A 26286-nucleotide genomic window follows, 5' to 3' on the forward strand; every position below is an offset into this window, starting at 1 on the left:
GCTTTGAGCTGTTAGAAATGAGGAGACTACTGAAACTATTTACTAGACAGAAAGTATCGCAGGGGCTCTCAAAGGTGCATATAAAGCAGTATGGATTAATGAAACGCCTTTTAATTTCACATTTTCCAATCAAGGAAAACAATAATACTCAAAAAATGCTTTAAAAATTACATGGAGGGAAAACTTGATCATTTTCTTACTTTGAAAAGGTGGGCGCCTGTATGAGCATCAACAGCACTAAAGACATCATCAAGGAGATAAACATCGCAATTTTGGTAGACAGCTCGTGCAAGCTGGATCCGTTGCTTCTGTCCTCCACTCAAGTTGATTCCTTTCTCTCCGATCTCAGTTTGATCACCATGATCCATGGATGCAAGGTCTGGTTCTAGAGCACATGCTCTCAATACTTGACGATAGCGAACATGTTCCATTGTGGCACCAAATAAAATGTTATCTTCAATGGTGGCATTTTGGATCCATGCAGTTTGAGGTACATATGCAACCCTTCCACTCAAATTTGCCTGCCATGGACATAATTCCGCAGTAAATTTTAGAAGTATTTTTGGAATGGAAAATTTACAAATGCGATCTGCAGATTAAGTCAGTTTGTCTCCTCCCCTGCCCCTTACCTGCTCAACACCCCCCCCCCCCTTCTCTCTCTCTCTCTCTCTCTCTCTCTCTCTCTCTCTCTCTCTCTCTCTCTCTCTTTTCTTGCATGTTTTGCAGGACCATGATATCACTAAGAAACTTCACAAAGAGAGCGATCGACAAAAGAACTATTAGATGTGAAGAGGAGACATGCAAATGACGTGCAGGAACTATACCAGTATTTTACATAGAATATGTAAAATGAGTTTGATTGGTTTCCCATTATAGGGTGTGCCTTGAAAGTCCATACACGGTATATATGCATGTATATTTTCATCCCATATTCGCTTGTGATTCAATTTATAACTATACTGAACCTTCTTCCTTTTATCTATCTCAATATCTCTCACAGTTGAAAAAATATAAATGTATGTTTTCATACCATATTCTGTTATGATCCAATTCAACTACAGTAATTCTTCTTCTTCCTTCTTTTTATCTCGATTCACAATTATATAGATAAAAACAGAAGATGTTACGCTCAAGTTGAGGCAACATGACCTCGAAAGGGTCAGTCGACATTTTTCTTTAAAGGATCAATGTTTGTATTATATTTGTTTGGGCTTCATGTAAATGATAAAAAAGGAATCAAGGTCAAGGTCCTTGGTGAGGGTGACATGGCACAAGACTAGGTGGATCTAAGGCTAAGAGGCCTAAATGCATTAAATGTTCCAAGGGGCAAATGATTTCAATGATATCCCAAGAGAGGGGTAAATGATGCATTGAGGAGATGCCCTCAAATGTAGACATGTGGCACACTAGATCCATCTAGGGAATTTTGGGGCTTGGTGGAATCTAAAAGCTGGAGCCTTCACTTATGTTGGATATTCTGAGTTTTGAGACCAAGGTTGGCTGGGAGGAAATTTTCGTGTGCCTACCCCGTAATTGACTATTGAGCTGACAAAGTCAAGAGAGTGATCGTTATATTTTGCTATCTTAAGTGATCGTTATATTTTGGTATCAGAGCCAAGTGATTGGAAAAAGGGAAATTGAAGGTGCGGACGAACGATCTATGAAGGTGTGGACGAACGATTGAAGATGTGGACAAACGATTGGTGGAGCATCAGGCTTTGCTGAAGCCTAGCAGATTGTTCGCGTCGTCTAGTTCGGGACACCCTGTAGTTCATCAGCATTGGTGTGCGTTGATGCATCAGAGTGGTGCACGCACAGGTTCACGACTTGTTGCCCTCAGGGCTCCTTGGCATCGCGGGGGGCTAGCTATTGCACATGACGTGCACTCCACGAGATGAAGCACACAGTCTATTAGATGGCGTCGTGACTGGCTAGCGGAGCTTTGGTTAACACCAAAGGCTAGAGCGTAACATTGGTTGTGAGAGGTTGTGGGTCAATTGCTTTGCAAAGTTCGGGCGTTACGATAGTATAAATGGCTTGTTAGTCGTGGACTCGACTATTGGGCCTGGCAGCCCGCAAAGCTAGGCCTTCATTGGTTGCACTTAGTCGATGAACACGAGTTAAGATTGCACTCACAAAGACCTGCTTGGTGAACGGAAGATAATTTGATGAGACAATTTTAAACTGGAGAAGAGGCTAGTCTCATACGCTTGCTCACATTTGGCTGGACTAGGAATGTAACTGCTATCAGGAGAGGCACTGCGCTTGGTCATGAGCTTGTGAGAAGGGGTCGACAGTCTCGCATGTTCGTGGTCACAAGGCAGGTCATAAAGTGTTGGAGTGGCTTGCAGGGACAAATTGATCTCTCCATGCAACATGAATGACCAGGGAGTTTCTATGCCTTTTAAGTTTTATTGGGGTATATGCTAGTTTATTTGCCCTCGGTCTTTGAGTTATTTGAGATTGCAGATATTTCCCTAGTACAGGGAAAAGATAGTCATCTTGGTTCTCAAGCCATTTTCAGTTGATGGTTATGCCTGTTTAGACACCTTTTGTGGTTATGAGATTAAAAAACAGTTTGTAATACAGTTTTAGGAGGTGTTTTATTTATTTATTTTTAAAAAACACCCATCGACCTAAATGGAAATAGAAGAAGAAGCTTCTAGGGTGGATCTCGTAGAGTTGGGAGTCCGGCCAACCCCGCAGGTGTCACGCCCAGCAGGCCATACACTATTTGGCAGAATTGCATTATGCCTTGCAACAGATTTTAGCGCAACAGTTACAAGCAAATGTAGGGCAATCCGAGCTCACGAAAATAGTTCATAGTATGTCTGCTAGACCATCTCGTGAAGAGAAAGGTAAATCTCCAATGGAGCATGAAACAAGTGTTCATACGGTCGAGCCTAGGAGGTACCTAATATTACCAATTATAGGCCAAAAAAGTATTATGATCGGATGTCTGACCGTAGTTCCGATATCATAAAGACCTGATTACACAAATGGGATGAGGCCTTCACCATTTGTGAAATCAAAAATGATATGAAGAAAATCTGCGAGGTGAACCATATGTTTAATGAGGCAGCGGATAGGTGGTGGATAAAACAGCAGAAAGATGGAGTGGCATCCACTACTTGGGAGGAGTTTAAAAAAGAATTTAGAAAACACTTCTTACCTCCTGATGAAGCATCCCAAGCTTGGGATCAGTATCGAAACCTTCATCAGAGAAATTTATCAGTGGAAGAATACACTGATACATTTAGAGAAAGTGTAATGAAAGTTTATGGACCTCTACCTCAGTCAATCCATGTAAAAGATTTTATCTTTGGACTGAATGATCAGATCAAGATGAAGTTCGGGCTAAGTATGCAAACACGTTAGATGAAGCAATTGCCATAGCCCTGAACTATGAGGATGCCAAAGGGAACAGACCAAGTGGGTTTGTGCACGTTAGGACTCGGTATGAGTACCCGAAGAAAACTGGGTTTAAGAAGAAGTGGATTAGGAAAGGGAGTGCCTCACAACCTAGTGGTCAAGCCAAGTAGGCGAAGCTAGTTGAGACTCCTAAACCAAGCACCACCACTGGAATGAGAAGAAAAGTAATACCCATGGCAGCCCGGGCTTAGTCGAAGTCTTCTTTGAACCTAGAGCAAAGAGAAAAAGCGAGGAGAGAAGGTTTGTGTTTTGGATGCCTTTAACCTCATCAGTGGAAAGATTGTCCACGAAATAAGGATCGTCGGATGGCTGAGATGGTGACCTCAGAATGCGATGTGGAAATGGAAGAAAGTCCCAAAGCAGAACAGCTGCAGATTTAGCTAGCGCGATCTTCTCAAAGGTTAGTACATGTTTTGTTATGTGTGTCTGTTGCTAAGCTAGTAACTAGTGTACCTGATAATGTCCCGTCAAAACCCGCAACAACGGGGTATATAGCCTTTAACGATACATTTTGGACTGCAGTGTTTGAGACACTAAGGACTGAGTTGGGAATGAGTAGTGGGAATCCTACAGAAACAGATGGTTAGATGGAAAGAATCAACCAAATTTTAGAGTATATGCTCAGAGTATATGTGTCATTGAGGCAACATACATAGGACAAGTGGTTGCCACTGTTAGAATTTGCCTACAATGATAAAAAACATTCCTCTACAGGGTTCAGTCTGTTTGAGCTGAACTATGGTTATAGACCAACAAATCCAACTACGGTTGAAATACCTCAGAAAGTGCCTAGTACCGCGAACTTTGTGGTTCAGATGCGGAAGATGCTAGCACTTGCGAGAGCTAACATCTGCCAAGCTATGGATAGAGCTAAGGCGTATGCGGATGAAAACAGATCTGTTAGAGAATTTAAGGAAGGAGAAAAAGTTTTTCTCAGAGTTCCTTCGCACTCTAAGTCTTTGACTGCAGGAGAGTGTGTTAAGTTATCACCCCGATATTGTGAGCCGTGGTTAATTCTAAAAAGAATAGGCAAGGTAGCCTATAAATTAGAATTACCACAAAGTTGTAAGGTGCACCCAGTGTTTCATATTTCTCGTTTAAAGAAAATTTTGCATACAGGTGACTCACTAATTGAGGGTGTTGTTTTGTTTCAGGAGATAGAGGATAATGCGGGATGCAAACCAACAAGAAACCTGGACCGAGGAACAATGCAAGTACGCAATCGGAAGATACACATAGTGTTGGTTGCATGGCATGGTTTACCTCTATTAGAAGCTACCTGAGAATCCGTATACCAATTACGGAGAGTGTTCCCAGACTTTTATCATCGAGGACGCTGATGCCTGAAGAGGGAAGGAATGTGACACTCAAGTTGAGGCAACATGACATCGGAAGGGTCAGTTGACATTTTCCTTTAAAAGATCAATGTTTATATTATATTTGTTTGGGCTTCACGTAAATGATCAAAAAAGAATCAAGGTCAAGGTCCTTGGTGAGGGTAACATGGCACAAGACTAGGTGACATGGCACAAGACTTAAGCATCCATTTATACAAAAGTCTTCGTAGCCAGTTTTTGTCAACAGTCTAGAGGTAAGGGCAGGACTCACCGGTGAACAAGGCTAGCACTGTAGCAGAAGGCTAATCAAAAAGTAGTCCACATTCACATTCTCTTCATTCAAGCTACACCTGCTTGTGAGGGCTATAGTATTTCATTTAAGTTTCTGCCAAACGAGCATTTCTAAGCAAAAGATGCTTAGATAAGAAAGTTGATAGGGCAATGCACTGCTTAAGATAGAAAGCATTTAGCACAATATCAGCAGGCTGCAACATAGACGAACCTTAGATACCATGTTTGAACAATGAAATTTTGTCGAACGGAACCTTTGACCACGAGTCGCCTATGCAGAAGAATTACCAGGATGCTACACCCTACCTAGTACCTATCTTTTTTCACGTGTGTACATACAAGTAGATAAAGAACACTTAACAGATCTGAGGATTGGCAGCCAGAAGTACAGCCAAAACCCCATGTACAGATACGTAGATCAAGAATAAAACTGCCCCAAAAGTGTACCAACACTTGCAGCAAATCTTAGCTGAGGTGAGGCAACCACCACATATACCTACATGAGTCCAGGCACATGCCCAAACTCATCCTCTAAAACGTAACATAGTGCAGTTTCAATCTCATGATAATCACTCATAAGGTTGAAAACCATAAACTCCATCATGAATAGCAGGGACTAGCTACTATGACAACCACCACGGGCTGAGTATGCTGCATCAACTGCTCAGGAACTCTCCCTACTGCTGCATTCGTCCATAGGCTTTAGTAGCTACTCAAGAAAGGGCCCTTCTTCTCACATGTAGCCCTATGCACTCTCAGTTGCTCTCCAACCATGTGTTGGTCTGCACACTGGAGTGCCTTGACTTCATCTTGGCTGAGTTGCCAATGGATCCTCCAAGGAGGCAGGGCACATGCCCTCAGATCTGGTTGACACTGGAGAGACTTCGCTTCCTCTCACCTGAATCGCCAATGGACCCTCCAATGAGGCAGGGCACAAGGCCCTCAGATCTGATCGACCAGCATACAGAGTGCTGAACCAGATCAGCCAACCATATGGCCGAGCCAAGCAGGGTACTGCTGACCTGCAGGACTGGCCAACCTGTCCTGACTGACCAGCACAACTTTGGGTGCCTATAAAGGCCCCACTCTAGTGACTTTTGCTGGGTTGATCCCCAGCTTCTCCATTCATGGGATCTTTGTTGCACTTAACACCAGTCCCATGACACATTTGGAGGATCTATCACTTGGAGATCCTTCTTAGCAGTGTCAATTTTTGGCAACAAGAGAAAATGAGTCTACTCACTCTACAGCCCTCCATGACAATCAATATTTATCCTATTGTCTGTCATTACTTGGCTGCTCCAAACTTATGCCTTGTGAGCACTCCATTTTCAGACCATTGTCTATATGGACGGCAGTTAATAGGCATTAAAGTGTTGACTTAGTTCATCTCTATGGCCTCCTATTCAACTCAGTCGTTGAGAGGAAGCAGCTATCTCACCCAAGGTAACACTCCTATGTTGTGACCTCATACTCAACACTTCTGATACTTCTATCCTACCTTCAAGGCCACACCACGTAGTTACTAGTAATCTTTCTCACACAACACCTTCTCTTGAAGCATTTGTACAGCAAGATATATGAAAAGCATGCCATTGATACTCCACGTTGTGGATGATCGTATGTCGTATGTATTATGCAAGGACTAAGACTCACCAAAGGGGTGAGGCACTGCTTTGGCTCCTGATAGTATCATCTTCTCTACCCCATCTTCCTCATCATTTTCGTGCTAATGTTTGAATTAAAAAGTGATATAAATGTCCACCTAGGAATGTGAAGCAATGCTTTAAGGATAATCTTCTCTATTGTGATCTCTCTTCCAATATCCCTCTTATCAAGTGCACTTATACAGGATATCTTTCCAACAGATATATTCTGAAAATACAGCAAACGTGCCCCACTGGTGGGATTTATGGACTATTCCTCTCTTTCCAACAGATATATTCTGAAAATACAGCAAACGTGCCCCACTGGTGGGATTTATGGATATACGAACGTACGTATATATATACATATATGTATGTATCTCTGTGTGTGTGAGTACACACAAAAACACACGCGCACACTCTTTTTTGTAAAAGAAACTTTCCATTAAGAAAATTATACATTCATAGCTGTCCACAAGTGGAATAGCTACTACTCAAACTAAAAACAATGATAAAAAACCTCCATCTGGGCTAGGAAGGTCACACACGCACACGCACACACACTCTTATATATACATATATATTTACATACATACATATACATACACAAATATATATTAAGTTGTTTGTTTATTATTTTATTTAAGCTGCAGGTAACTCCGGGTAGTGATCAATAACTCTCGACAATGCAAAAGAAAGGACAGAGCTGGTACCTACAAAGATGCTGGTCAAAGGACAAGGGAAAATCAAAAGACAAGGACAAGCTTGATGACAAGCCTAATGATCCAAGGGCAGCCCTTGCTCAAGATACTCATATTGTACTTGATTTCTAGCACTAAGGAATGGGCCCTCCACGTGCCACAACCAGAGGGCTTGTAGGAGGAAATGTAGGCTGATTGCAACTCCTATAACTGAAATATAGCAAGTAACGCAAGCTTAGGAGCTAAGATGTGTTTGAAGTTCGTTGCTTGGTATGGCAGAGACTATGGACAGGATGTGTTCCTAATTCATTGTTTGGGGTTCTTGGACATGATGTGTTCACCATGGGTTATTGGGTGTGGTTAGATCATCATTGTTTACTTGTAATTCACTGCACACTGATCTGGGAAATCAATGCCAAGAAGATCTCTTTATTGTTCAAGGTGGCATTATGTTTCGAGATACCAACGACTCCAAATAGAACTTTTCCAATTTCCACCGTTAGGTGCTAGCAGTCCACAGTGCACACAGACTAGCTATACCTACAGTTTTTGTTCCTAGGATCTATATCAGCAATGCAATTCATTCAGCCATAATCCCTACATATGCTATAAATCAATGATGCAACCCAACCCGAATAAATAGAGTGTGGAATTGAATTGTACAAGCCTTTATCGGGGATTCTTTTTTATCTTCGTACTTGTTGTCTCATTCTCCAACTACTTCAATGAGATTTGCTAGTCCCAATCAGGAAAAACTAACACCTCAGTTCTTTGTGACAGTTAATGTGTCTAGTCGCGACTAAATAATGAAATCGAAAAGGGAGGGGGTTGGACAAATGGCCAATACCACTAGAAGAATCCTCAGTGGCTTATAGGTACCATAGCTGGTATACTTGTGATAGGTCTATTTCATGTAGCTTGTTCGGGATTGGGATCATCCCTTTGAGAATAAATAAGCATTGGGAAATTCCTCCTCGTTGGTAAAAAGATGTGCCGGATTCCAGGAGTTCGCCCCATAGCTCCAGAGACGGGTAAACTCCCTCTTTTGTAATTTGTTCTACTGCTTCGGGTGTAACAACCCCCAAGTTGCATATGATTACCCAGAACCGGGGCTATTACTATCATGTTCTTCCTTGGGGCGATAGCTCTGGAATGAAAGTTTACTACATTTCTCCCTCACTTCGGTTTGAACACGATCAGAAGGATCTACGTATCATACGAAATCTTAACAACTGCTTCATATATAGTATTGGGAAGAACAGATTGCGGAACTAAAATATCCACGGGTTTCTTAGCCCAGTGATGGAAAAGCATATATATTCCCCTGGGGCTTCCATTCGGCAATTTGAATGACATAATCCCTAATCATTCTAAGGAGTAATCGGCTATAATGCATGGAATTAAGGCTTGATCGAAGGCATCCTACCAACTACCAAGGAAAGGAGTTTACCTTGGAAAGATGCGTCCTAAAGCCTCATCTATATACAAAATTTCATAGGGTAGGCCCCATGAACACCTGCTTGTGCAAACTAACAGGTCAAGCATACAGCCCACAAAGCTCGCCTGGTCCAATCGTTGATTTATTCCAAGTCAGTAAAAGATGTAGCACCGAAGAGGATAATGTTAGTTGGGCTGAAGGCTTTACCCACCCACAATAAACACCTTTTGTCACTCCTCAATAAGGCTTCAAAACTGATTGTTGGAGTCTGCTATATGCTCCCCCGACTATTTTCGGAAGTGCGAGAGCACCTATTACCTCAGAAAATGCCATGTTCAATAGGTACTCGCTCGCCACCTCTTACAAGGATTCAAGGGGTTACCCGAGGCTTATTCTTGACGGAGAGGATGGTTGCGCCACCTAAGCGAACCGGTAAGAGGGAGTGCAAGACGGTAATAAAGGAGGTTGTCCGGCAATCCTACTACCAGATGGGCTTCGGATAGAAGAAGTTGACGTGGTTGCTTGCCATACACGTATCTACTAGACTCGTGAAAAAGGATAAGGACCCCATATTTGGGAAGTATACCACTCAAATGCCTTTTGGAACTCAAATACCACTCAAATGACTTATTCCTGATGGAGAGGATGGTTGCACCACCTAAGCGAGCCGGTAAGAGGGAGTGCAAGACGATAATAAAGGAGGTTGTCCAGCAATCCTACTGCCAGATGGGCTTCGGATAGAAGAAGTTGACGTGGTTGCTTACCATAAATGATATAGCAAAGCACAGCTCTACGTTGCATCAACCTCCAAGAAACCCTTCAAAAAGGAATTAGAGATGGGAACCCCAAGCAAGTAATTCCGTGTTATAAAGATCTTGGAGAAGCAAAAGTAGGGACCTTGCCACAAGCTTTTGCTTCTCCCTTTTCCCTTTCCTTTTGCTTCCTTCTCCCAAAAGCCACAAGCCTTTGCTTCCCGAGGAATCACACTCACCAGCAAGCAATCTTTTTTCCTTGTCCAATTTTCCCTTGCACTTTTCCTATCCTATTCAAATTCTTTGTTGAAGGTTTAGCCCAAATCTGCCCCTGCTTAGGGGCCTTTGCTTGCTTTTGTTTGGGGGTAGCACTTGCTAAGGTCCTTGCAACTTCTGCTTGCCCCTTGCTAAAAACTTCTCCCTTGCCTTGCCCTTTCAATTCAAGGACAACAAATTGATACCTTGCCTTGCCTTTTTCAATTGAAAGGGTGTTCTCCTTGCTAAAACTCAAGATCTCATCTACTCTTTTTCCTGACCATACAGGGGTGTAACTTGCTAGCTAGAGGGGCTGGGGAAATATCCTCTTGTTAGGTGGAGCCATTGCTTGCTGGGTGTTTCCATTGCTTGCCAAGCATTTTCATCCCTTGCTAGGTGCCTTGGCTGTCAGTTGCTACTAGTAGGTAGGGAAGGACCAAGAACTAGACCACCCAATTCTATTTGCTAATTATTCAGATAGCAGGCCGCCTTGGCAAGTAGCAACGTGTGGGATGACTTAAGTTCTCCCGAGAACCCACCCGTGTTAAGGGATCCAACGTGGAAGCCAGGCAGGCGTAGGTAAGTATAGAAGCTTCCTTCTCCCAGAACCAGCAAACTTTTACTTCAAATCAGTCTTTTGCTATGAGAACTAGCAACAAACAATTGAATGAACTAGATCAAATAATCATCAATTGATGGAAAGCCTAACAAAAAAGCGAGCCATATTCAATATCAATCTTACTAAATGCTGTTTTTATCTCGAAATCAGCCAAAATGAATTGTAAATATCCTAATATCCTTTTCTTTGTCTATCCTATTGTCTGTCGGTGAGAACAAATTCAATCACTTTTGAGCCTATGCTAGAGCCTCGAAGATCCCTTGTCGCCTAACACAACAAAGAGCTACTTATTGATTGGGAATTACAATTTCCTCCCGATTGAGCACATGGGTGATAAGAAAGGTTCCATGCCTTGACACCATCCTATTAGTATGGATTGTGATCGTAAAGGTCCAATACCCAAGGGCTCTAGCGTATAGGCATAGTCCTTATGCTGGCCACGCCAGCCTTTCTTTTGAAATTTCTGCGGTTCGAAAAATCTCTTGAATAGAATGGCCACCCTTCAATTCAAGTTCCCGCCGGGTCCTTGATCGGTTTTATGCCTAGAAAGCGCTATGCACTTCATTCTTGAACACTCTTCGGAGGGCACGAAACCATGAAGCCAATCAAGAAGAGCGGATTAGGGAAGCACGTAGCCTGAAAAGGGGGTAAAAAAGTAGCACCCTAGCTTTGCAAATGTGCATAATGCTCCAAAGAAAAGAAAGCTACCAGCCGCTTGACTAGCTATTTTAATTCGAGGTTCTATTGGGGACCTGCTAAACTATCGAGACCCTCGACCTACTATTCTTAGTCGAATTGACCCGCTCCCTTCCCAACCGAAGTGAGGGATACCGAGATCAGGGGTATGGTCTCACAGATACATATTCTCCCACGAGAATGGGATCGGTGTTCGAGAATCGGGACGGGATATATAATTTCCACTTGATCGGAATCAAGAGACTTGTGAAATATCTCTAAAACCAGTGGTGTGGAACATGCAAACTCGGATGGCATGCAAAAGAATTTGATGCAAATGCAAACCCATCGTTTTGGTTTGGGACGAAGGGGGGAATATGGTGCAATGGTAGATGCTATGGACTCGATTGGATTGAGACTAGGTACAGAAACACACCGAGTGATAGTTTTCAAATTCAGGGAAAACTAGGATTATTTAGTAGGCGATCCTGAGCCAAATCCCATTTCAGAAGTAGGATTCGGATGATGAGATAGGTGTAGAGACTCGACAGAAGCTATTCCAACAAAAAATCTATTAATTTCTATTATTCATTGAGTGGATTGATTCAATCTCGAATGATCCTATAAACGACGAGTGTGTATGTATACTCCATATTCACCCAATGAATATGGTTCGATGAATAACCATTAGTAAAATACCTTTGCAAATAGAGATGGAGTCCAACTCTAGGCCATTGATGGAAATATCTAAGCAAATAATGGTAGAAAGAAAATCCGTTGGTCTGTGTAGGACCGTGAGGGTTCGAGTCCCTCCATCCCAACAGAATGGGATGAAATATATTATCCGAATTGTGTAGAAGTTGTGGGAAGTATCTACCCCATGAAACAAAGAAATAAATCCCCGTCTCTTCTGGTGTATGGGGTTCTCCAACCCATCAAGCAGACAAAGGGTATCGAGATACATCTCCCAGATACGTGTTAATTTCCTCCACCTAAACGAGAGGGATCCATGCTCTTGGTGGATAGGTAAAGGAAAAGAATCAATCCATGCCAAGATCTTTGTTTGAGATTATCGCAGAATCACTAATCGGGATAGCTCAGTAGGTAGAGCAAGGGATTGAAAATCCTCGTGTCGATAGTTCAAGTCTGATTCCTAGCATACCGATGGGAAATAAGTTGATCTAATGGTTGCAGGTGAAAACCGCACTTGGAAATAGCAGAATCCAAAAAAAATATGAATTGCTTATTGGTCTACTAGTCGACAGCCGAAGTATGTATCTATAACCACACCTACATACACATGTATGTGTATATGTAGGTGCTAATGTAGATGCAGATACGTGATGCAATTGATTGTATGAGACACAAGGGTCTCAAATCAGGTGGACCAGGCTGACCTGCCGCACAAAATAAAATAGAATGTTACATAATTGGATGGTGGGAGGATGGATTTCAAATTTGCCTCTGTCCCAATTTGATAAGCATCCTTCAACTCATCAACGCCGGCTATGACATAGCTAGTTCTTCCTCAGTGGTGCAGATGTTGGCTGCAATCATAGCATATGCTCAAAGACAGATGTATCCTTACATATCACATGAAGAGTATTAGTACACTAACACCGAGTCTGCAGTGTTGGACAAACCACTTCCCTCCTCGAAAGTGTCTATGTCTGAGCTAGGGAAACTAAAGCTGGAACACAAAGTACTAGCAAGCTTCTTCCTAGGCTACGCCCTGAAGGATAAGGAGGGTATAATTTTAAAGGGCCAGCATCCTACAGCTCATAAATGGTAGTTACGACATAGTTAATTCTTCCTCACTGGTGCAAATGTTGGATGCAACCATAGCATATGCTCAAATATGCTCAGATTCACATGTATCCTTACATATCACACGAAGAATATTAGAGCACTGACACCGCCTCTGCAATGTTGAACAAACCACTTCCCTCCTCGAAAGTGTCTACGTCTGAGCTAGAGAAACTGAAGCTGGAACACGAAGTACTAGCATGCTTCTTCCTAGGCTACACTCTGAAGGTTAAGGAGGGTATAATTTGGTCCATCATAAAGGGCCAGCTAAGAACTTAGTCAACCTACAATGGTTCCAAGGTCAATATTGCAATCTTGATCGAGTAGAAACCTGTAGTTTCACTGCCAACTTATGGGCAAATTGGAAAGATCTCACCATTTATAGCAAGGAGATGATGTTGTTTCTGGGTATCGATCCTTCTTCTAAGAGAAAACCCGTGTTTGACGAACATGGGATATAAATGGATACATTGCCCAAAAAGATTTCTGAAGAGCAAACCCTTCTTCAATCACCTACCACTTCTGAAAGCAAGCCAAAATCCCAACTTGAAACATCAATGCCCAGTCCAAGTCCCCAAGACTAGATGGAAGAAAGAGGGTGTAAGAAAAAGACACCAGTTCCTAGTCCAAGTACCCAAGATCGGATGCATATGGAAGGCGTTGTTCGCGAAAATAAGTTAGCCTTTCAGAAAGACATCAGCGATCTTAAGTTGATCCATCGACAAGAGATAAGTGCTCTTAAGTTGGAGATTAACTTACTAAAAGAAGCCAAAACCAAAAGAGCAAACTACAAGTATGCCCGAAACTACAGGTACAAAGGAAGATTCCAAGGAACCACTGCAAGCAATCAAGCCAAACCATGTAGAAGGAAGATTGACAGGTACGAAGGATGATTCTACCCACTGCAAGCCATCACGCCAAAGTGCTTTCAAAAAGTGCCTTCTGTGACTCAAGAGCAATCAAGCCTACATGTGCCCGGCACAAAATTGATTAGTAAAGCATCTCTTGATGAGGATCTTCCTGGGTCAAATGATGTATGGTTAGTCGAAGCAGAAAAGTCATTGAGATCAAATCTTCCTAAAGAAGACTACACGGAGGGAAGCTAAGCAAGGGGCTAAACGTAGACTAGCCGAACAAAGACTTGAGATGGAAGCATGGCTTTTCGATGGAAGGCCTCTGGACACAGTCAAAGAGGAGGATGAAGCGGAAACTAACAATAGATAGAGATAGAGATGGAAAAGGTAGACATAGAGAGAAAGATCCTAAGGTACGTGGGCCGCCTAGCTAATCTTTTCCGAGGTAAAAGATTTAGGTGAGTCCGGGGAATCACAAAAGCTTGCCACTTCCAAGAGAAGGAATCTTCTATACTTAGCTACGCATGTCTCACTTCCATGCTAGAGCCCTTTACACGGGTGGGTTCCTGGGACTACTTACGTCATCCCACACATTGCTACTCGCCAAGGAAGCTTGCTATCCGGATAATTAGTAAATAGAATGTCTCACTTCCATGCTGGAGCCCTTTACACGGGTGGGTTCCTGGGACTACTTACGTCATCCCACACATTGCTACTCGCCAAGGAAGCTTGCTATCCGGATAATTAGTAAATAGAATTCGGTAGTCTAATTCCTAAGCCTTCCCTACCTAGCAAGCAGCTCACAGCCAAGGCACCTAGCAAATACAAGAACTCTATCGGTTTCTCATGCATTCTTATGGCCAAAATGTGACACAGTTTTTCAATTTATCTGTCAGATATATGTCCTTTTGGAAGGTTTGAGAACCTCCACGTTTATACCTGACCAGCACGGTAAGTGCTTGGTAGGAAGACCTTGAGAATTGGAAGAACTTGTAAAGTGAATGGAATCATCCCAAAGCAATCCCAAGAAGAGGTTCACACTAATTGGAAACAGTAACAGTATATCTGAAAATCACTCCATTAGAGAAGACTTGAGGGGTCTCTCAAGAAAAGAAGAAAAGGAAAAGGCTCAAAGAAATATGTAAGGCTAAGTATCTCTTTAACGTTGGCAAAGTTTGCCTTATGAAGATCTAACCCTTGTATGGCAATGCAAGGAGAATAGTGGATTGTTTTCTTGAATCTGTTTCAAGGAAAATACTACTCATAAATCAGAAGTCTTTAGAGCCTGATGCACTACAAGAGATCATTGGCCAAGTGCTTCTCTCTCTTATTTGGAAATTAAAGGTGGAGTTGCAGCCAAAGAAGTCGCGCGTAATACAAAGCCCTTGGAAGAAGCAGCCCGTCTTATTACGGAACTGTTGAGGCTATTTGCAAGGAAGATGATAAGCATTGTATGGAAAAACTGATGGATTTCTATTATTGCAGTCTTATGACTGTTTTGGAACACTTTCCTTCCACCACCAACATAAATGGCAAGAGTCAGGGCCTGTGAAAGGCAAAGCAGTCAACTCCACAGGAAACAAGGGCATGGATTTGCCAACAAAAAAAAAGGGTCTGAATTTGCCCAGAAAAGAAGGGCATATGGCTACCCAATGCTATAAAAGAGTAGGAAATGCCAAGAAAAAGGGGCTATGGCTGCCCAACGCTCTTTAAGAGAAGGAAATGCCAAAGAAAAACAAGGATCTCTGTACGGAAAGCAAGTGCTTTAGATGCAAGGAAGGAAAGGCGTGTGGCTGCCCCCTGCTCTGGAATGCAAGTCGGCCAAAAGAAGCAGAGAATGCCACAAGATTGATCGGAAGTTACCAAATTCCAAGAGCCACCTATGGTGGAAAAGATGGAGGAGATCCTCCAACTCAAACAAACTGCGTACTACGTAGAGAAGAAAAGCACCCAGAGGCAAGTTTATCTGCAGGTATCTTGCCAGAACTATTAGGCAAACCAGAGGCAAGTTTATCTGCAGGTATCTTGCCAGAACTATTAGGCAATTGATGCCAAGAGAGGAGGTATCCTCAAGATTTACAGCTGCATCAAGAAGCTTTTCAGTTGTGCAGACAACTGGTTAGACGCCAAGGGGATGTCACCAATAGGTATTTCTCCCAAGAAATAACGAGGAGTTTTTATCAAATTGACTATGGCCAAAGAAAGTTGACTTTGGTTAACTGTTCTTACTTTTACTTTGCATTGGTAAAAGAGAACTATGGGGACGCCCACAAGGGACTAGGATTAGTCCAAGAACTAGGAATGCATACATATCGCTAACCTTTCATGGGTTAAGTGTTGGTGCTTCTGTAGGACTTGAAAAAGTGCAAAAGAGCTCACAAATGATGGAGCAAGTGCCAAAAAGCAGGTCCCACAAGGCCAAAAACCACCAAGGAAATGGCGCCATTAAAGAAGACCCCACGGGGTTCTAGAAAAGGCTTTAACAGTGGCCCCACGGTGGGCAAAAAGCAAGAAAGTCTATTTTTGAACAAAGTAGTAGTTAAAAGCGGATCAGGCTTTTTGCTAGCCCATGTCTATAAAAGAAGGGCCTCAGGGCTCCCAGATCATTGAAGAGTTGTACTCAGCCTAATGCTCTTTTATGAGCGAATCATACAAAATTTATTCTATTGCAATACAGACCTTCGAGGGGGTCCAGCCCTTATTTTAGGGCCCTTATAATTCACATTTAACTTTAGTAATTCGATTAAGCTAAGCTTAACATTCAGATACTCCCTGCTCCCTCCGCTCCCTCCACCCTTTGCTTCCTCTCGCCTCTCCTTCAGCTCTCCCACTCCCTCTCCCTCTCCCTCTCCCTCGGCTCCTCCCTTAGCCCTCCCCTCATTCTCCACTCAGCCCTCCCCTCTCTTCCTCTGCTCAGCGGCATATTTTGGGCAGCAAAAACATTGAACATGATCAGGGTGAAGAGAGCTCCACAATCCGTGGAGAAAAGACCTAAAATTGAAGCTGACGATGCCTCGGGATGTCGAATTTTCACAGACGATTGTCGTAGAAGATGAAGAGAATGAAGTTTCATTCATTAGCACCCGCATCTTCTCTTCAGTCTTGCTCACTGCTTTTCTCCTGAGATCCACTGCAATCACTCGGCTATCCTGCTCGAGTAGTTCTTCTTGTCATCCTCCCCCTCTCTGCCTTGCCCCCTCCCCCCCCCACTTCCCCCTCATATACTCGCTGATGTCGGCATACAAACCTTCTGGATGACATCCAAGATATTTCGACTGCGTGGCCCTCGAACCTTCTCAATTTCAGACCTTAATAATCTGAGCCTTCAGACATTCCGCCCCCCACAAACTAATTAATTGGCAAATTCATTCCGGGGTTCCCTATTGTGTGTTCTTTCTTCTCTCTCTTCATCTCTCAGTTCTTGTTGATTCCTAGAAGAAATGTGCTGCTGCTCCTCGTCAGATGAAGATTGGTGATTATCTGCTGCGAATCGAAGATCCAAGCTGCATTTCTACCAGGCTGATCACCAATTCATCTTACAGTTTCAAAGCTGAATACATATTTGTTTTAGGGTTCCTAGTATGGTTTCACATCCCCTGACGACATACCCAATTGTTTTCAGTTTTAATAGTAAAAGAAGATCAAGAGACTATTGATACGATATGTGAGAGGATATGAATGCACACAAGCCTAAAGGTTCTCGCTTCCTTCAACAAGATGTGCAGCTCATATTTTATGAGCATCTCGTTAGGAAACACATCTTCATGCCATTATAAGAGGCACATGCCGCTTTACGAATTTAAGGAATGCGTAGATTATGCTCAAGTTCAAATATGTCCTTGACTTTCAGTCCAAACCAAAGGGATTAGATTATTTAATGTCAATGGAATCCTTACATAGGACATTTGAGATCATATTTTGTTTAGATTATATCCTTACAGCATGCATTACCAAAAGTAAAAAGTTTAATTTTAAAAAAAAGTACATTGGAAAAAACAATTAAAAGATACATAAAATTAACCCGTTTTGCATTATTAAGGAGTGGTGCATCAAAAGCTTAGATCACCTTCAAAATGGGGTTTTAGGTCGTCACTTAATGTGCTTGTTAAGACTTGTGTAAGGGCTCATTATAGATTATGGACAGCTTTTGGGCATATAGCAAGTCCTCTCATGGACAACCATCCCTAGTGATTTGAGAAATTAATTACTTGATAGGGATGGCTTTCAAAACGTAAGAGGTGTTAGCTAAGAGTAGTGCGGGACCCAGGTAGAACAAATGTGGCAGAAAGGTGGAGAACTAGAAAGGTAATATATGGTTGGAATATATGGGGCGGCATGTACTCAATATAAAGTGCAACTAGATAGAATGAATCGGTGGCTTAGGATTCTAGCTCCCCCCTGTCCAATGCCTAAACCTCCAATTATGATTTAAAGATGATGGGGCCATAGATTGGAACATCTATGCAAAAAACAAAAAAACTAATTACAACACAAGACTTATCATTATGCTCATAAATATCCATTCTGCGAATGCCACATAAAGCGTTGCTAGAACTTTTCCACATGTCTTTGAAGCCCATTGATCTTAAACGCAATGCAACTATCACTCTGGCACTTTTTATACACTCAATATGACTTTGGAGATAAACTTGCCATCTATCACCACTTTTGATTGTGTTTTGCACATTTTTCGACCTTGATTCTACTCCATGTGGCAATGTTCGTGTCAATTCTAGATCATTATCATGGTTTAGGTTAACTCCATTCAATTCTAATGTTTGACTACTCTACATGTATATCACACATTCTTGAGACCCATTAAGACTAGTTTCATAAGGAACAATAATAACGGGGGCCAACTAACATATGCCCCTTATATTGAATCCAAAAACTATTTTTATATCACTAGGAGGGCCAAATAGTAAATTGGCACATCACCCTCAAATAAGATGAGGAGTGTACAGATTGCAAGAAACCAGGAGGTGCATAACAAAGGGCAAGTATTACAAATCAACGCCTACAACAGGTAATGTGCTTCTTCTAGACGCCTATCAATGCTTATAACAGTGAATGTGCTTCTTCCAATAGCCTGTAAACCAAGAGACTTAACAATGCTAAATAAAACGTCTCTTGTAGTTTGAGAATATAGAGGCAACTCTTGCACCTAGCGTTGAAAATATGCAATTTTGTCCATAATTAAAACAAAAGGCATCCAGACCAAGAAAATATGACGAACTTATGTCAATAGAACGGATCGGACAAGCACTTCAACTTTTAGAATTGAGGTTTGAAAAGATGTTAAGGCATGTGAATGAACTTACAGTTCCAGAGAGTTTGACCATCTCCCCAAGCAAAGCTGCCAGCAGTGAGGACTTTCCTGACCCAACAGTTCCAACAATGGTAATGAGGGAGCCTCTCTTGATGTTCAGATTTATGCTAGTCAGAACTGGAGTCCTCTCTACATCGTCCCAAGAAAAATTTCCCCCTTCTACCACCACTGGGTACTCTTGTACTTCCGAGACCCTTGTCACGGCCCCTTGCTGGATTTCAGTGCTTTGCAGGAACCTCTCTATTCGATCTAACGCAACGAGTGCCTGTGATACAGTCACTATTGCTACCGGAAAGTTTCTGATTGGCTCTTGAAGAATCCGGAACAGAGAGGCTGCTGTGAATAGCCTGGCAGTTGTCAGATTAACGCCTAGTACTATGGCTACTGCATATGAGATATTGCAAACTAATGGTTGAGTATTCCAGAGATTGAACATATTTGTTCCCGCTGCCCACACGAATTTCTTAAGTGCGTTGTACTCCTTTTGCCTCTGCTCTTCGACTTTCTGTTGGAAGTATTCCTCCCATGCCTGCATTTTTATCACTTTCATGTAATGCAGCACTTCGTTAATTGCCTTCATCCTGGAATCCCTCCCTTTCATCACAAATTCTTGGAAATACCTTTGCTTCGACGAGACAAACATGGCCAGAGCAGCCACCACGACCATAGTAGCTAGGCCGGCCATTGAGGCTACACCAATCACAGTGTATAGGATCGTCAATGCAATTATGATTTGCACAGGCATGCTCCAAACAAAGTGCATTTGCAGACAGGAATCGGACAATTGCTGGGCATCCACTACCATGTAGTTCGTGATCTGACCAACGCCATGGGACATCCTGGCAGAGCTAGACAGACGCAATCCTTTTCGGTACAGTGATGTGACGACAGCTGTTCGTACATTGTTGCCGAGCTTGTAACACTGAAAATTGTATTGGTGATACGAGAAGACTTCGACGGTTTTAGAAACCAGCAACATTAAGACAAGGGCATACCCATCGTAACGAGACACTCGGATGCCGGAAACATAGTTGGAGAAGGAAGTTATAAGGAGCGGACCCCCAAACATGAAAACAGATCTTATCAGCTGTAGAAAACCACTGAAAAGAATTTGCCTCCAGAAGCATTTCAGCAGTGTGGTTCTGAAAGGATAACGCGATCCCGGTTCCTGAGGCCAGTTGGAAGTGAACAGCTTATACATGTTCTCCGCCCGATCATTTGGCGAGAGCTGGGGGACATCTCCGGATTCAAGGGACTGTTTGGACCCTGCTCGTAGCAGGGGAGTTAGCCAAGTGAATGTAGCCTTGCTGAAGAAGCCAGCCTTTGAGAAGCCGCTCGTAGCTAATATCACAGCAACAGGACGCGCTGGCGATCCAAATCCGTTCTGGAGCAGGGGTTCTTTGACGCCCTCTGGAGCCGAAACTTCCTCTATGCCCGTGAGCCCACTGGTCGCTGCAAGCAGGAGAAAGAAAGTTGCAGGAAATCTCACCAGCGCGTAGATGTCGTAGGCCAGGAGCCGAAGGTCGTGGGCGCCGGAGGATGAGGAGGTGAACCGGAAGAGGGAGCTGAGGAAGGAGAAGACGGAGGTCAAGAAGGAGAAGAACCACCAGGTGCGGAGGGTGAGTGGGTGGCGGGAGGAGGAGGAGCGCCATTCGTGGATGAGGAAGGCGAGGGAGGAGGAGGAGGAGAGGGAGGCGAGGCAGGAGAAGGCGAGTTCACGGATGGAGGGGGAGGAGGGGGGGGGGGGATGGGAGGAGGAGAACCAGATATCGAAAGCGGTGAGGGAGAGGGAGGAGAGGGAGAGGAGGAGGTTGGAGGCGAAGGGGAGGAGGAAGGAGGGGGAAGCTCGGAAGCGAGCTTGGGAGGAGGAGGAGGAGGAGGAGGAAGAAGAAGAAGAGCCATGGAAGCGGAAGAAGATGAGCTGAGCAGAGGCGATAATAAGGAAGGCAATGTCGATGGAGGCGATGATCGAGTGTTGTGAGCAGGGCGCAAAAACTACGTAGGCCAACCATTCTTGCATGCGATCGAAGACTGGTGTCTCCGCCGTCAGTGTCTCCCACGGTCCCCTGCAATCTTCTGTTCGTATCCACGACATCTTTCCCTTCCTTTCCTTGATCCTGGCCTATTATTATTGCTCTCCCGATTTTAGATCCTTTGATTTTGATGTCCCCCCCCCCCCCCTTTTATCCTTTTGCATGCACACTTTTCGCCTGCATTTTCGCCCCTGTCAATCCATCACATACACAATTGGACATATCCATTCCCGCGTTTTCACCCAATTTGTATTCAATATCCGCGTTTTTTTTTTTAACCTCCAATTTTCTTTCTTCACATCGCAAAAAATTAACGAAAATCTTTTAGAGAGGAGAGGACGTGAAATGGAGAGGGTTAAAAAATAGAGACCATCTAAGAGAGGAGAAAAGGGAGGAGAGGAGATCGAGCTCGTTAATATGAGGAAGAGAGCATGGGAGTCCTATACTTTTTTTCTTTTTTTTGGGGGGAAAACAAGCCACTTGTATTGCATAACTCGGAGGGGGTGTTGGACCCCTTGGTGTGGCCTTTTTTTTTTGTAAGGGAGTCCTATACATAATAGGCACATGTGAGTCCTCCAACATCTCAAATCACACTTCTCAAGTGTTTGCACCATCTTCATCCCCCTAAGATTGATTAAGATTAAGAGAAAGGGCCTCTTTAATTTAAAAAGGCATATTAGACATGCTTAGGAGGAAAACATAAGGGAATCATTTTAAGAAGAAGCAATGCCATCTCTTGCTTGGTTTAGCTAGAAAATTGTTAAAAACTTCTCCAATACTTCTTGAAACTTGTAAATAAGCCACAACTCCAAAGTCAAACGGTTAAGAGTCTAAAGAGCTATGATGAGAATGGATCCACCCTATCTTTATTGACTAAAGCTAAATACTAATATACAATGGGATAAGGATCAAAATAACCAATTTTCATTATATTTCATAAATTCATATGTTACTTGGGGAATTGGTTAACAAGTGTGACTTATCCAAATGTATTACCATCCAAAAATAAACATTAAAAACAAGTGACCAAACGTATTCCCGTTCTAATTGACTAAATACAGTTAAAATTTTGGTAGTTTAATTTATGTTTTATAAAAAGTCAAAATTAAGAATCCACGAGTCCAGTCCTAAAACTTCAATCCTAAGCCCAAGGATCCCCCAACCTTTTGGCTAGAAGATTCCATGCACCAAATGTGCCAAGGCCCTTAAGACCAAAATAAATGTGCCAAGGCCAATGGCTATTCCTAATACCAAAGAGAGAGTAAGGTGATAATGAAACGCAAGGGAGAATTAGTGGAGGTTGAAAATGGCCTTATTTCTAGAGTAGAACATAGGTGCATTGAGGGAAAATGGGTGCGCCTAAACATGCTATAAGTACGTCATCTCATAAAAGAGAGACAATCTTTCCAACATATCCCCTCTTACGCCCCTGCCCCCGCCCCCGCCCCTCTCCGCCTACCCCTCCCTCCAAAACTTGGCCAATCAACGTGACACTAAAGTCAACAAAGCGAAGGCAATTGAGACGGCAAGAGACATACCTCTATCGAAGGAACAGAGATGGCAAGACATACCCCTATCGGAGGGACTCTAGCCCAGAGGCATTGGATTTGCAATGAGGCCATTAGAGCTTTGTTCTCTACATGGCTATCTATGACGACCTCTTTCCTTGAGTGTGAATTGAGAAAACCAAAAACATCTCAATTCAGAAATACACAAAGAAACCAAACGGGCATCTCGTCATGCAAATAAATTTTATTAAGCCACTACTACACTTTATTCTACCAAAACCCTCACAACTTAACGCCTGCATCCACGGACGCTCCTCTCTGATTTGAAGCTCTTCTTCTGCCCTGCGCAGTCAAACAATCCGACTTCTTGCAGCTACATGTACACCTAATTTTAAGTTCGCATTCAATCTCTAACCTTGTTACCCATTCACCCCGTGCTCAATTGCTCAATCCCGCAGCTGGCTGTTAACAACACAGCGCATTAGGGACTCTGGCCCTTTCAATTCTTGTGCCCAGAACCTTCGTTCCTGTCCGCCTCACAACAGAGACTACCAGTAATCCTTTGACAGCAAAATACATTTGACAAGAGCAGCAAAATACATTTGAGCATGCTCTTCTCGACTCCTACACTCGACTGTTCACCCATCCACGATCTCCGCTTACCCTGCCCACAACCTTCAGTTGTTGCCAACGACAACATATCAGGCGACCCATTGAAACAACGTACATTGCTCCTCCCAACGCAGCACAGTAAAGACATATCGAGAGACCAGTTCTTGGATACTCTTCTCGACGGGACACGTTCTTGAATGCTCTTCTCGAACCCTTACACAATACGTATTCAGGCACACATTCAGTGACATTCACGAACGACTGCTCCTCACCACTAAGTCGTGATTGCTCTCTTCTTCATCCCTCCACTCTACTTATTATAACGAGCCACCCATTCACACCAGAAGGCGTCGTGGCCACTGGCTGCGTTCTCCTTCCCTCCACTCTACACAACCTGCTCAGCAAAGGATTGACGCGCTGCTCATTAATACGAAGACATATTCTCGGATGCTCTTCTAGCCTTCCACTCTACGTACGTACAGCGTTCGTTGACACATCACAACCTACTTAACAGAACTACCGACAAACAGCAAAACGCATTCTGCTCGCCCCATCCTCCGACTGATTATGCACCACATTCAGCTCACCGCGCCTAAAATGATGCATGCCATTTAACAGGGACGCTACATTCAACACCCAGGAGAACAGCTGCTTTTGAGCGGGAGCAATGGTTTGAAACCGTTGTGGTCGCTGTTCTCTATGAATACACAAATAGCAACCGACCAGTTTCAATCTTATCACAGTCGACCAGCTGAGACGCCTGTTTCAAATCAATGAATCAAACTTTCGACAAGAGCTGCGGCAAGGGAAACCCCTATTTGGAATGAATCAATCCAACTTTTGACAAGAGCAGCCACCCTTGATACAGAAATAAGGACGAACAAACCACAAACCTCAGCCAACCCACAGTTACGCACCCAAAACGTTCGGACCTCACGGGGCTGTTCGCAAAACTTCGCAGGGCGCAGGGCGCTAAAGTCGACTCTCCATAATAAAGAAATAACGAAAACGGCTACATTAAGAGCAGGGGCAACTTTTGCTGTTTATCTACCTCCGTTTATCTACCTCCCGCAGGCCAGGTCCGAAGGGACTCTTGTGGGGGGGCTCTCAAAAGAGAGAGAGAGAGAGAGAGAGAGAGAGAGGGCCTCGGGGAGCTCCAAGTACTCTCTACTCTGGTGTTTGTGAATCGTGATGCTAAACGTCGACGGGGAAAGCATGACCAAGGCGGTAGGTGAGTACGTTAATCAATGCGTATGAACATCGGAGGGCACTCCTTTTCACGTGGACGGGGCATCAACCTTCATGCATTAACTTCAAGCAATGAAAGTCGACTTTAACGTGAAGAGTCCAGTTGCCCTTCTTTACTTACGAAGGAGTATCCCCTTGGCACTTGCTGAGTTGGAAGTTGGAAGTTGCCTCATCACTTCTTTAAATACTACAATAAACTCTACTTTACTTTATGGGAGCCAAATGATCATAGCAAGAATGTGTGAACTTTAAAGGTTTGTCTATCCATGTGCGTGAGAGAGAGAGAGAGAGAGAGAGTGCATGCACCTTGTGCCTCTTGTGCCACTTGAGCACATGTCCGATTCATATCCCCGATTCATATCCAACATGAGCTACATTGCAACTACCTATGGGAACTTTTGGAGATACGTGCTCTAAGCCTTTGCGTCTAGTTCCTTGGCTGGTCGCTACCATTAGAACACCATTAGGGGAGGCTGGCTATCATAGATTATGAATTTAGTCCTTAAAGGTTGGTCTTGCAAATAGTAAAATGAGAATAAGCAGTTCACCAGGAGTTCACCACATGCTTCATGCCACGACTCATGGAAACTTGCTTGATAAACCAAGGGAAATAAAATCGCACCTTATTCTATTGGCACTACTCATTGTGTCTTCAGTTGGCTCTATAGTTTGTCGTCCATGGCATGTATCTCATGTGCACTTGAATGCTTACCACTTGCTCTTGGATTGAATTGCTCTTTGTTTTGAGCTTTGCTATTCCAACTCTTTGTTTTCAGTGATGTAGCTTTGATGAGCTGCATGTTAGCTATTGCAGAGCATCATTACCTATGGGCTAAGTGTTCTCTATGAAAGTCCTAGTAGAGAGGCTCATGACTTCCTTTTGAGAATTCAAAACAAGAAAGAGGCAAAGAGAAAGAGAGAGTGAATGACAGTTGGGGAGAGAAAGAGAGGGAGAATGAGACTTGCACTGAAACATTAAACCCATGATTATCCCTCCCCTCAATTGCCTGGCTGAGAAATGCCATGATTTAACGTGCCCTGATACCTTGTCCCATGATGAAAGGAGCTTGAGACTCACATTATTTTGATGGAAACGCTTGAGACTTTAGTAGGGTGACCAATGCGATTGCTAGCTAGCCCTCTATTTATTTGAGGGTCAACCTTTGCTTGGGTGTAGCCATCGCGAAATTATTTTCGGGGCTATTTTGGGGCTACGATGCGATGCGCTTCTGGGTGAATATTTGAATTTTACACGGACTTGCACTCTCATCGAAAATTTTTCCGACATCATGAAGTCGCACTGGCGTAATAATGAGACGCAATCTATTTGTCCTGAATACCACATAGCTCAACACACGGCATCTCTGCACTGCTTCATGTAGCACAGTCTCTAGCCTAAGCTACCTGACAATTTATAATCACGCAGCCTTTTGGCGCAGCTTTGCCACCTATCACTGGACACTGCACCCATGTAGATCATTAAAATTGAAGGTTGGCTGCGAGAGACCACCGCGCTGGTCCTTGGCGTAATAATTAGACACAATCTATCATTCTAGACACCACCACAATGTAGTCTCTGGCCTGACCACCTGTCATCGTGCAACCTTTTGTCGCATCTTTGCCCGTAACCCATGCAAATCATAGGTTGGCTTGGAGAGACCACCACGCTGGTTTTGGGTGTAATAATGAGCATCTACCTCAGACAATCTCTGGCCTGACAACTTGTCATCGCCCGAAATTCAAGGTTGTC

At 43.4% G+C, this 26286-nt stretch overlaps 1 protein-coding gene across 2 annotated transcripts in view; it reads right to left on the reverse strand.

Annotated features, from left to right (window-relative positions):
* Nucleotides 1–24412, reverse strand: part of LOC147883970 (ABC transporter C family member 4-like) — a 60528-nt gene extending 36116 nt beyond the window's left edge. Inside the window, exons 1-3 of one of the 2 annotated variants that reach the window (XM_087398387.1) lie at nt 24340–24412; nt 19128–21359; nt 201–521 (exon numbers count right to left, since the gene is read on the reverse strand). In XM_087398387.1, the coding sequence (XP_087254513.1) occupies nt 201–521; nt 19128–21230 (2424 nt within the window). In that variant the 5' untranslated portion in view covers nt 21231–21359; nt 24340–24412. Of the gene's footprint in view, nt 1–200; nt 522–19127; nt 21360–24205 lie in introns of both variants that reach the window. The other variant, XM_087398385.1, reaches the window with a different exon arrangement.
* Nucleotides 24413–26286: the final 1874 nt, after the last annotated feature.

The sequence above is a fragment of the Dipteris shenzhenensis genome, chromosome 27 (assembly GCF_047967505.1).
Source record: "Dipteris shenzhenensis isolate YYH24624 ecotype China chromosome 27, Dip_SZ_1.0, whole genome shotgun sequence".
NCBI classification, from domain to species: Eukaryota; Viridiplantae; Streptophyta; class Polypodiopsida; order Gleicheniales; family Dipteridaceae; genus Dipteris; species Dipteris shenzhenensis.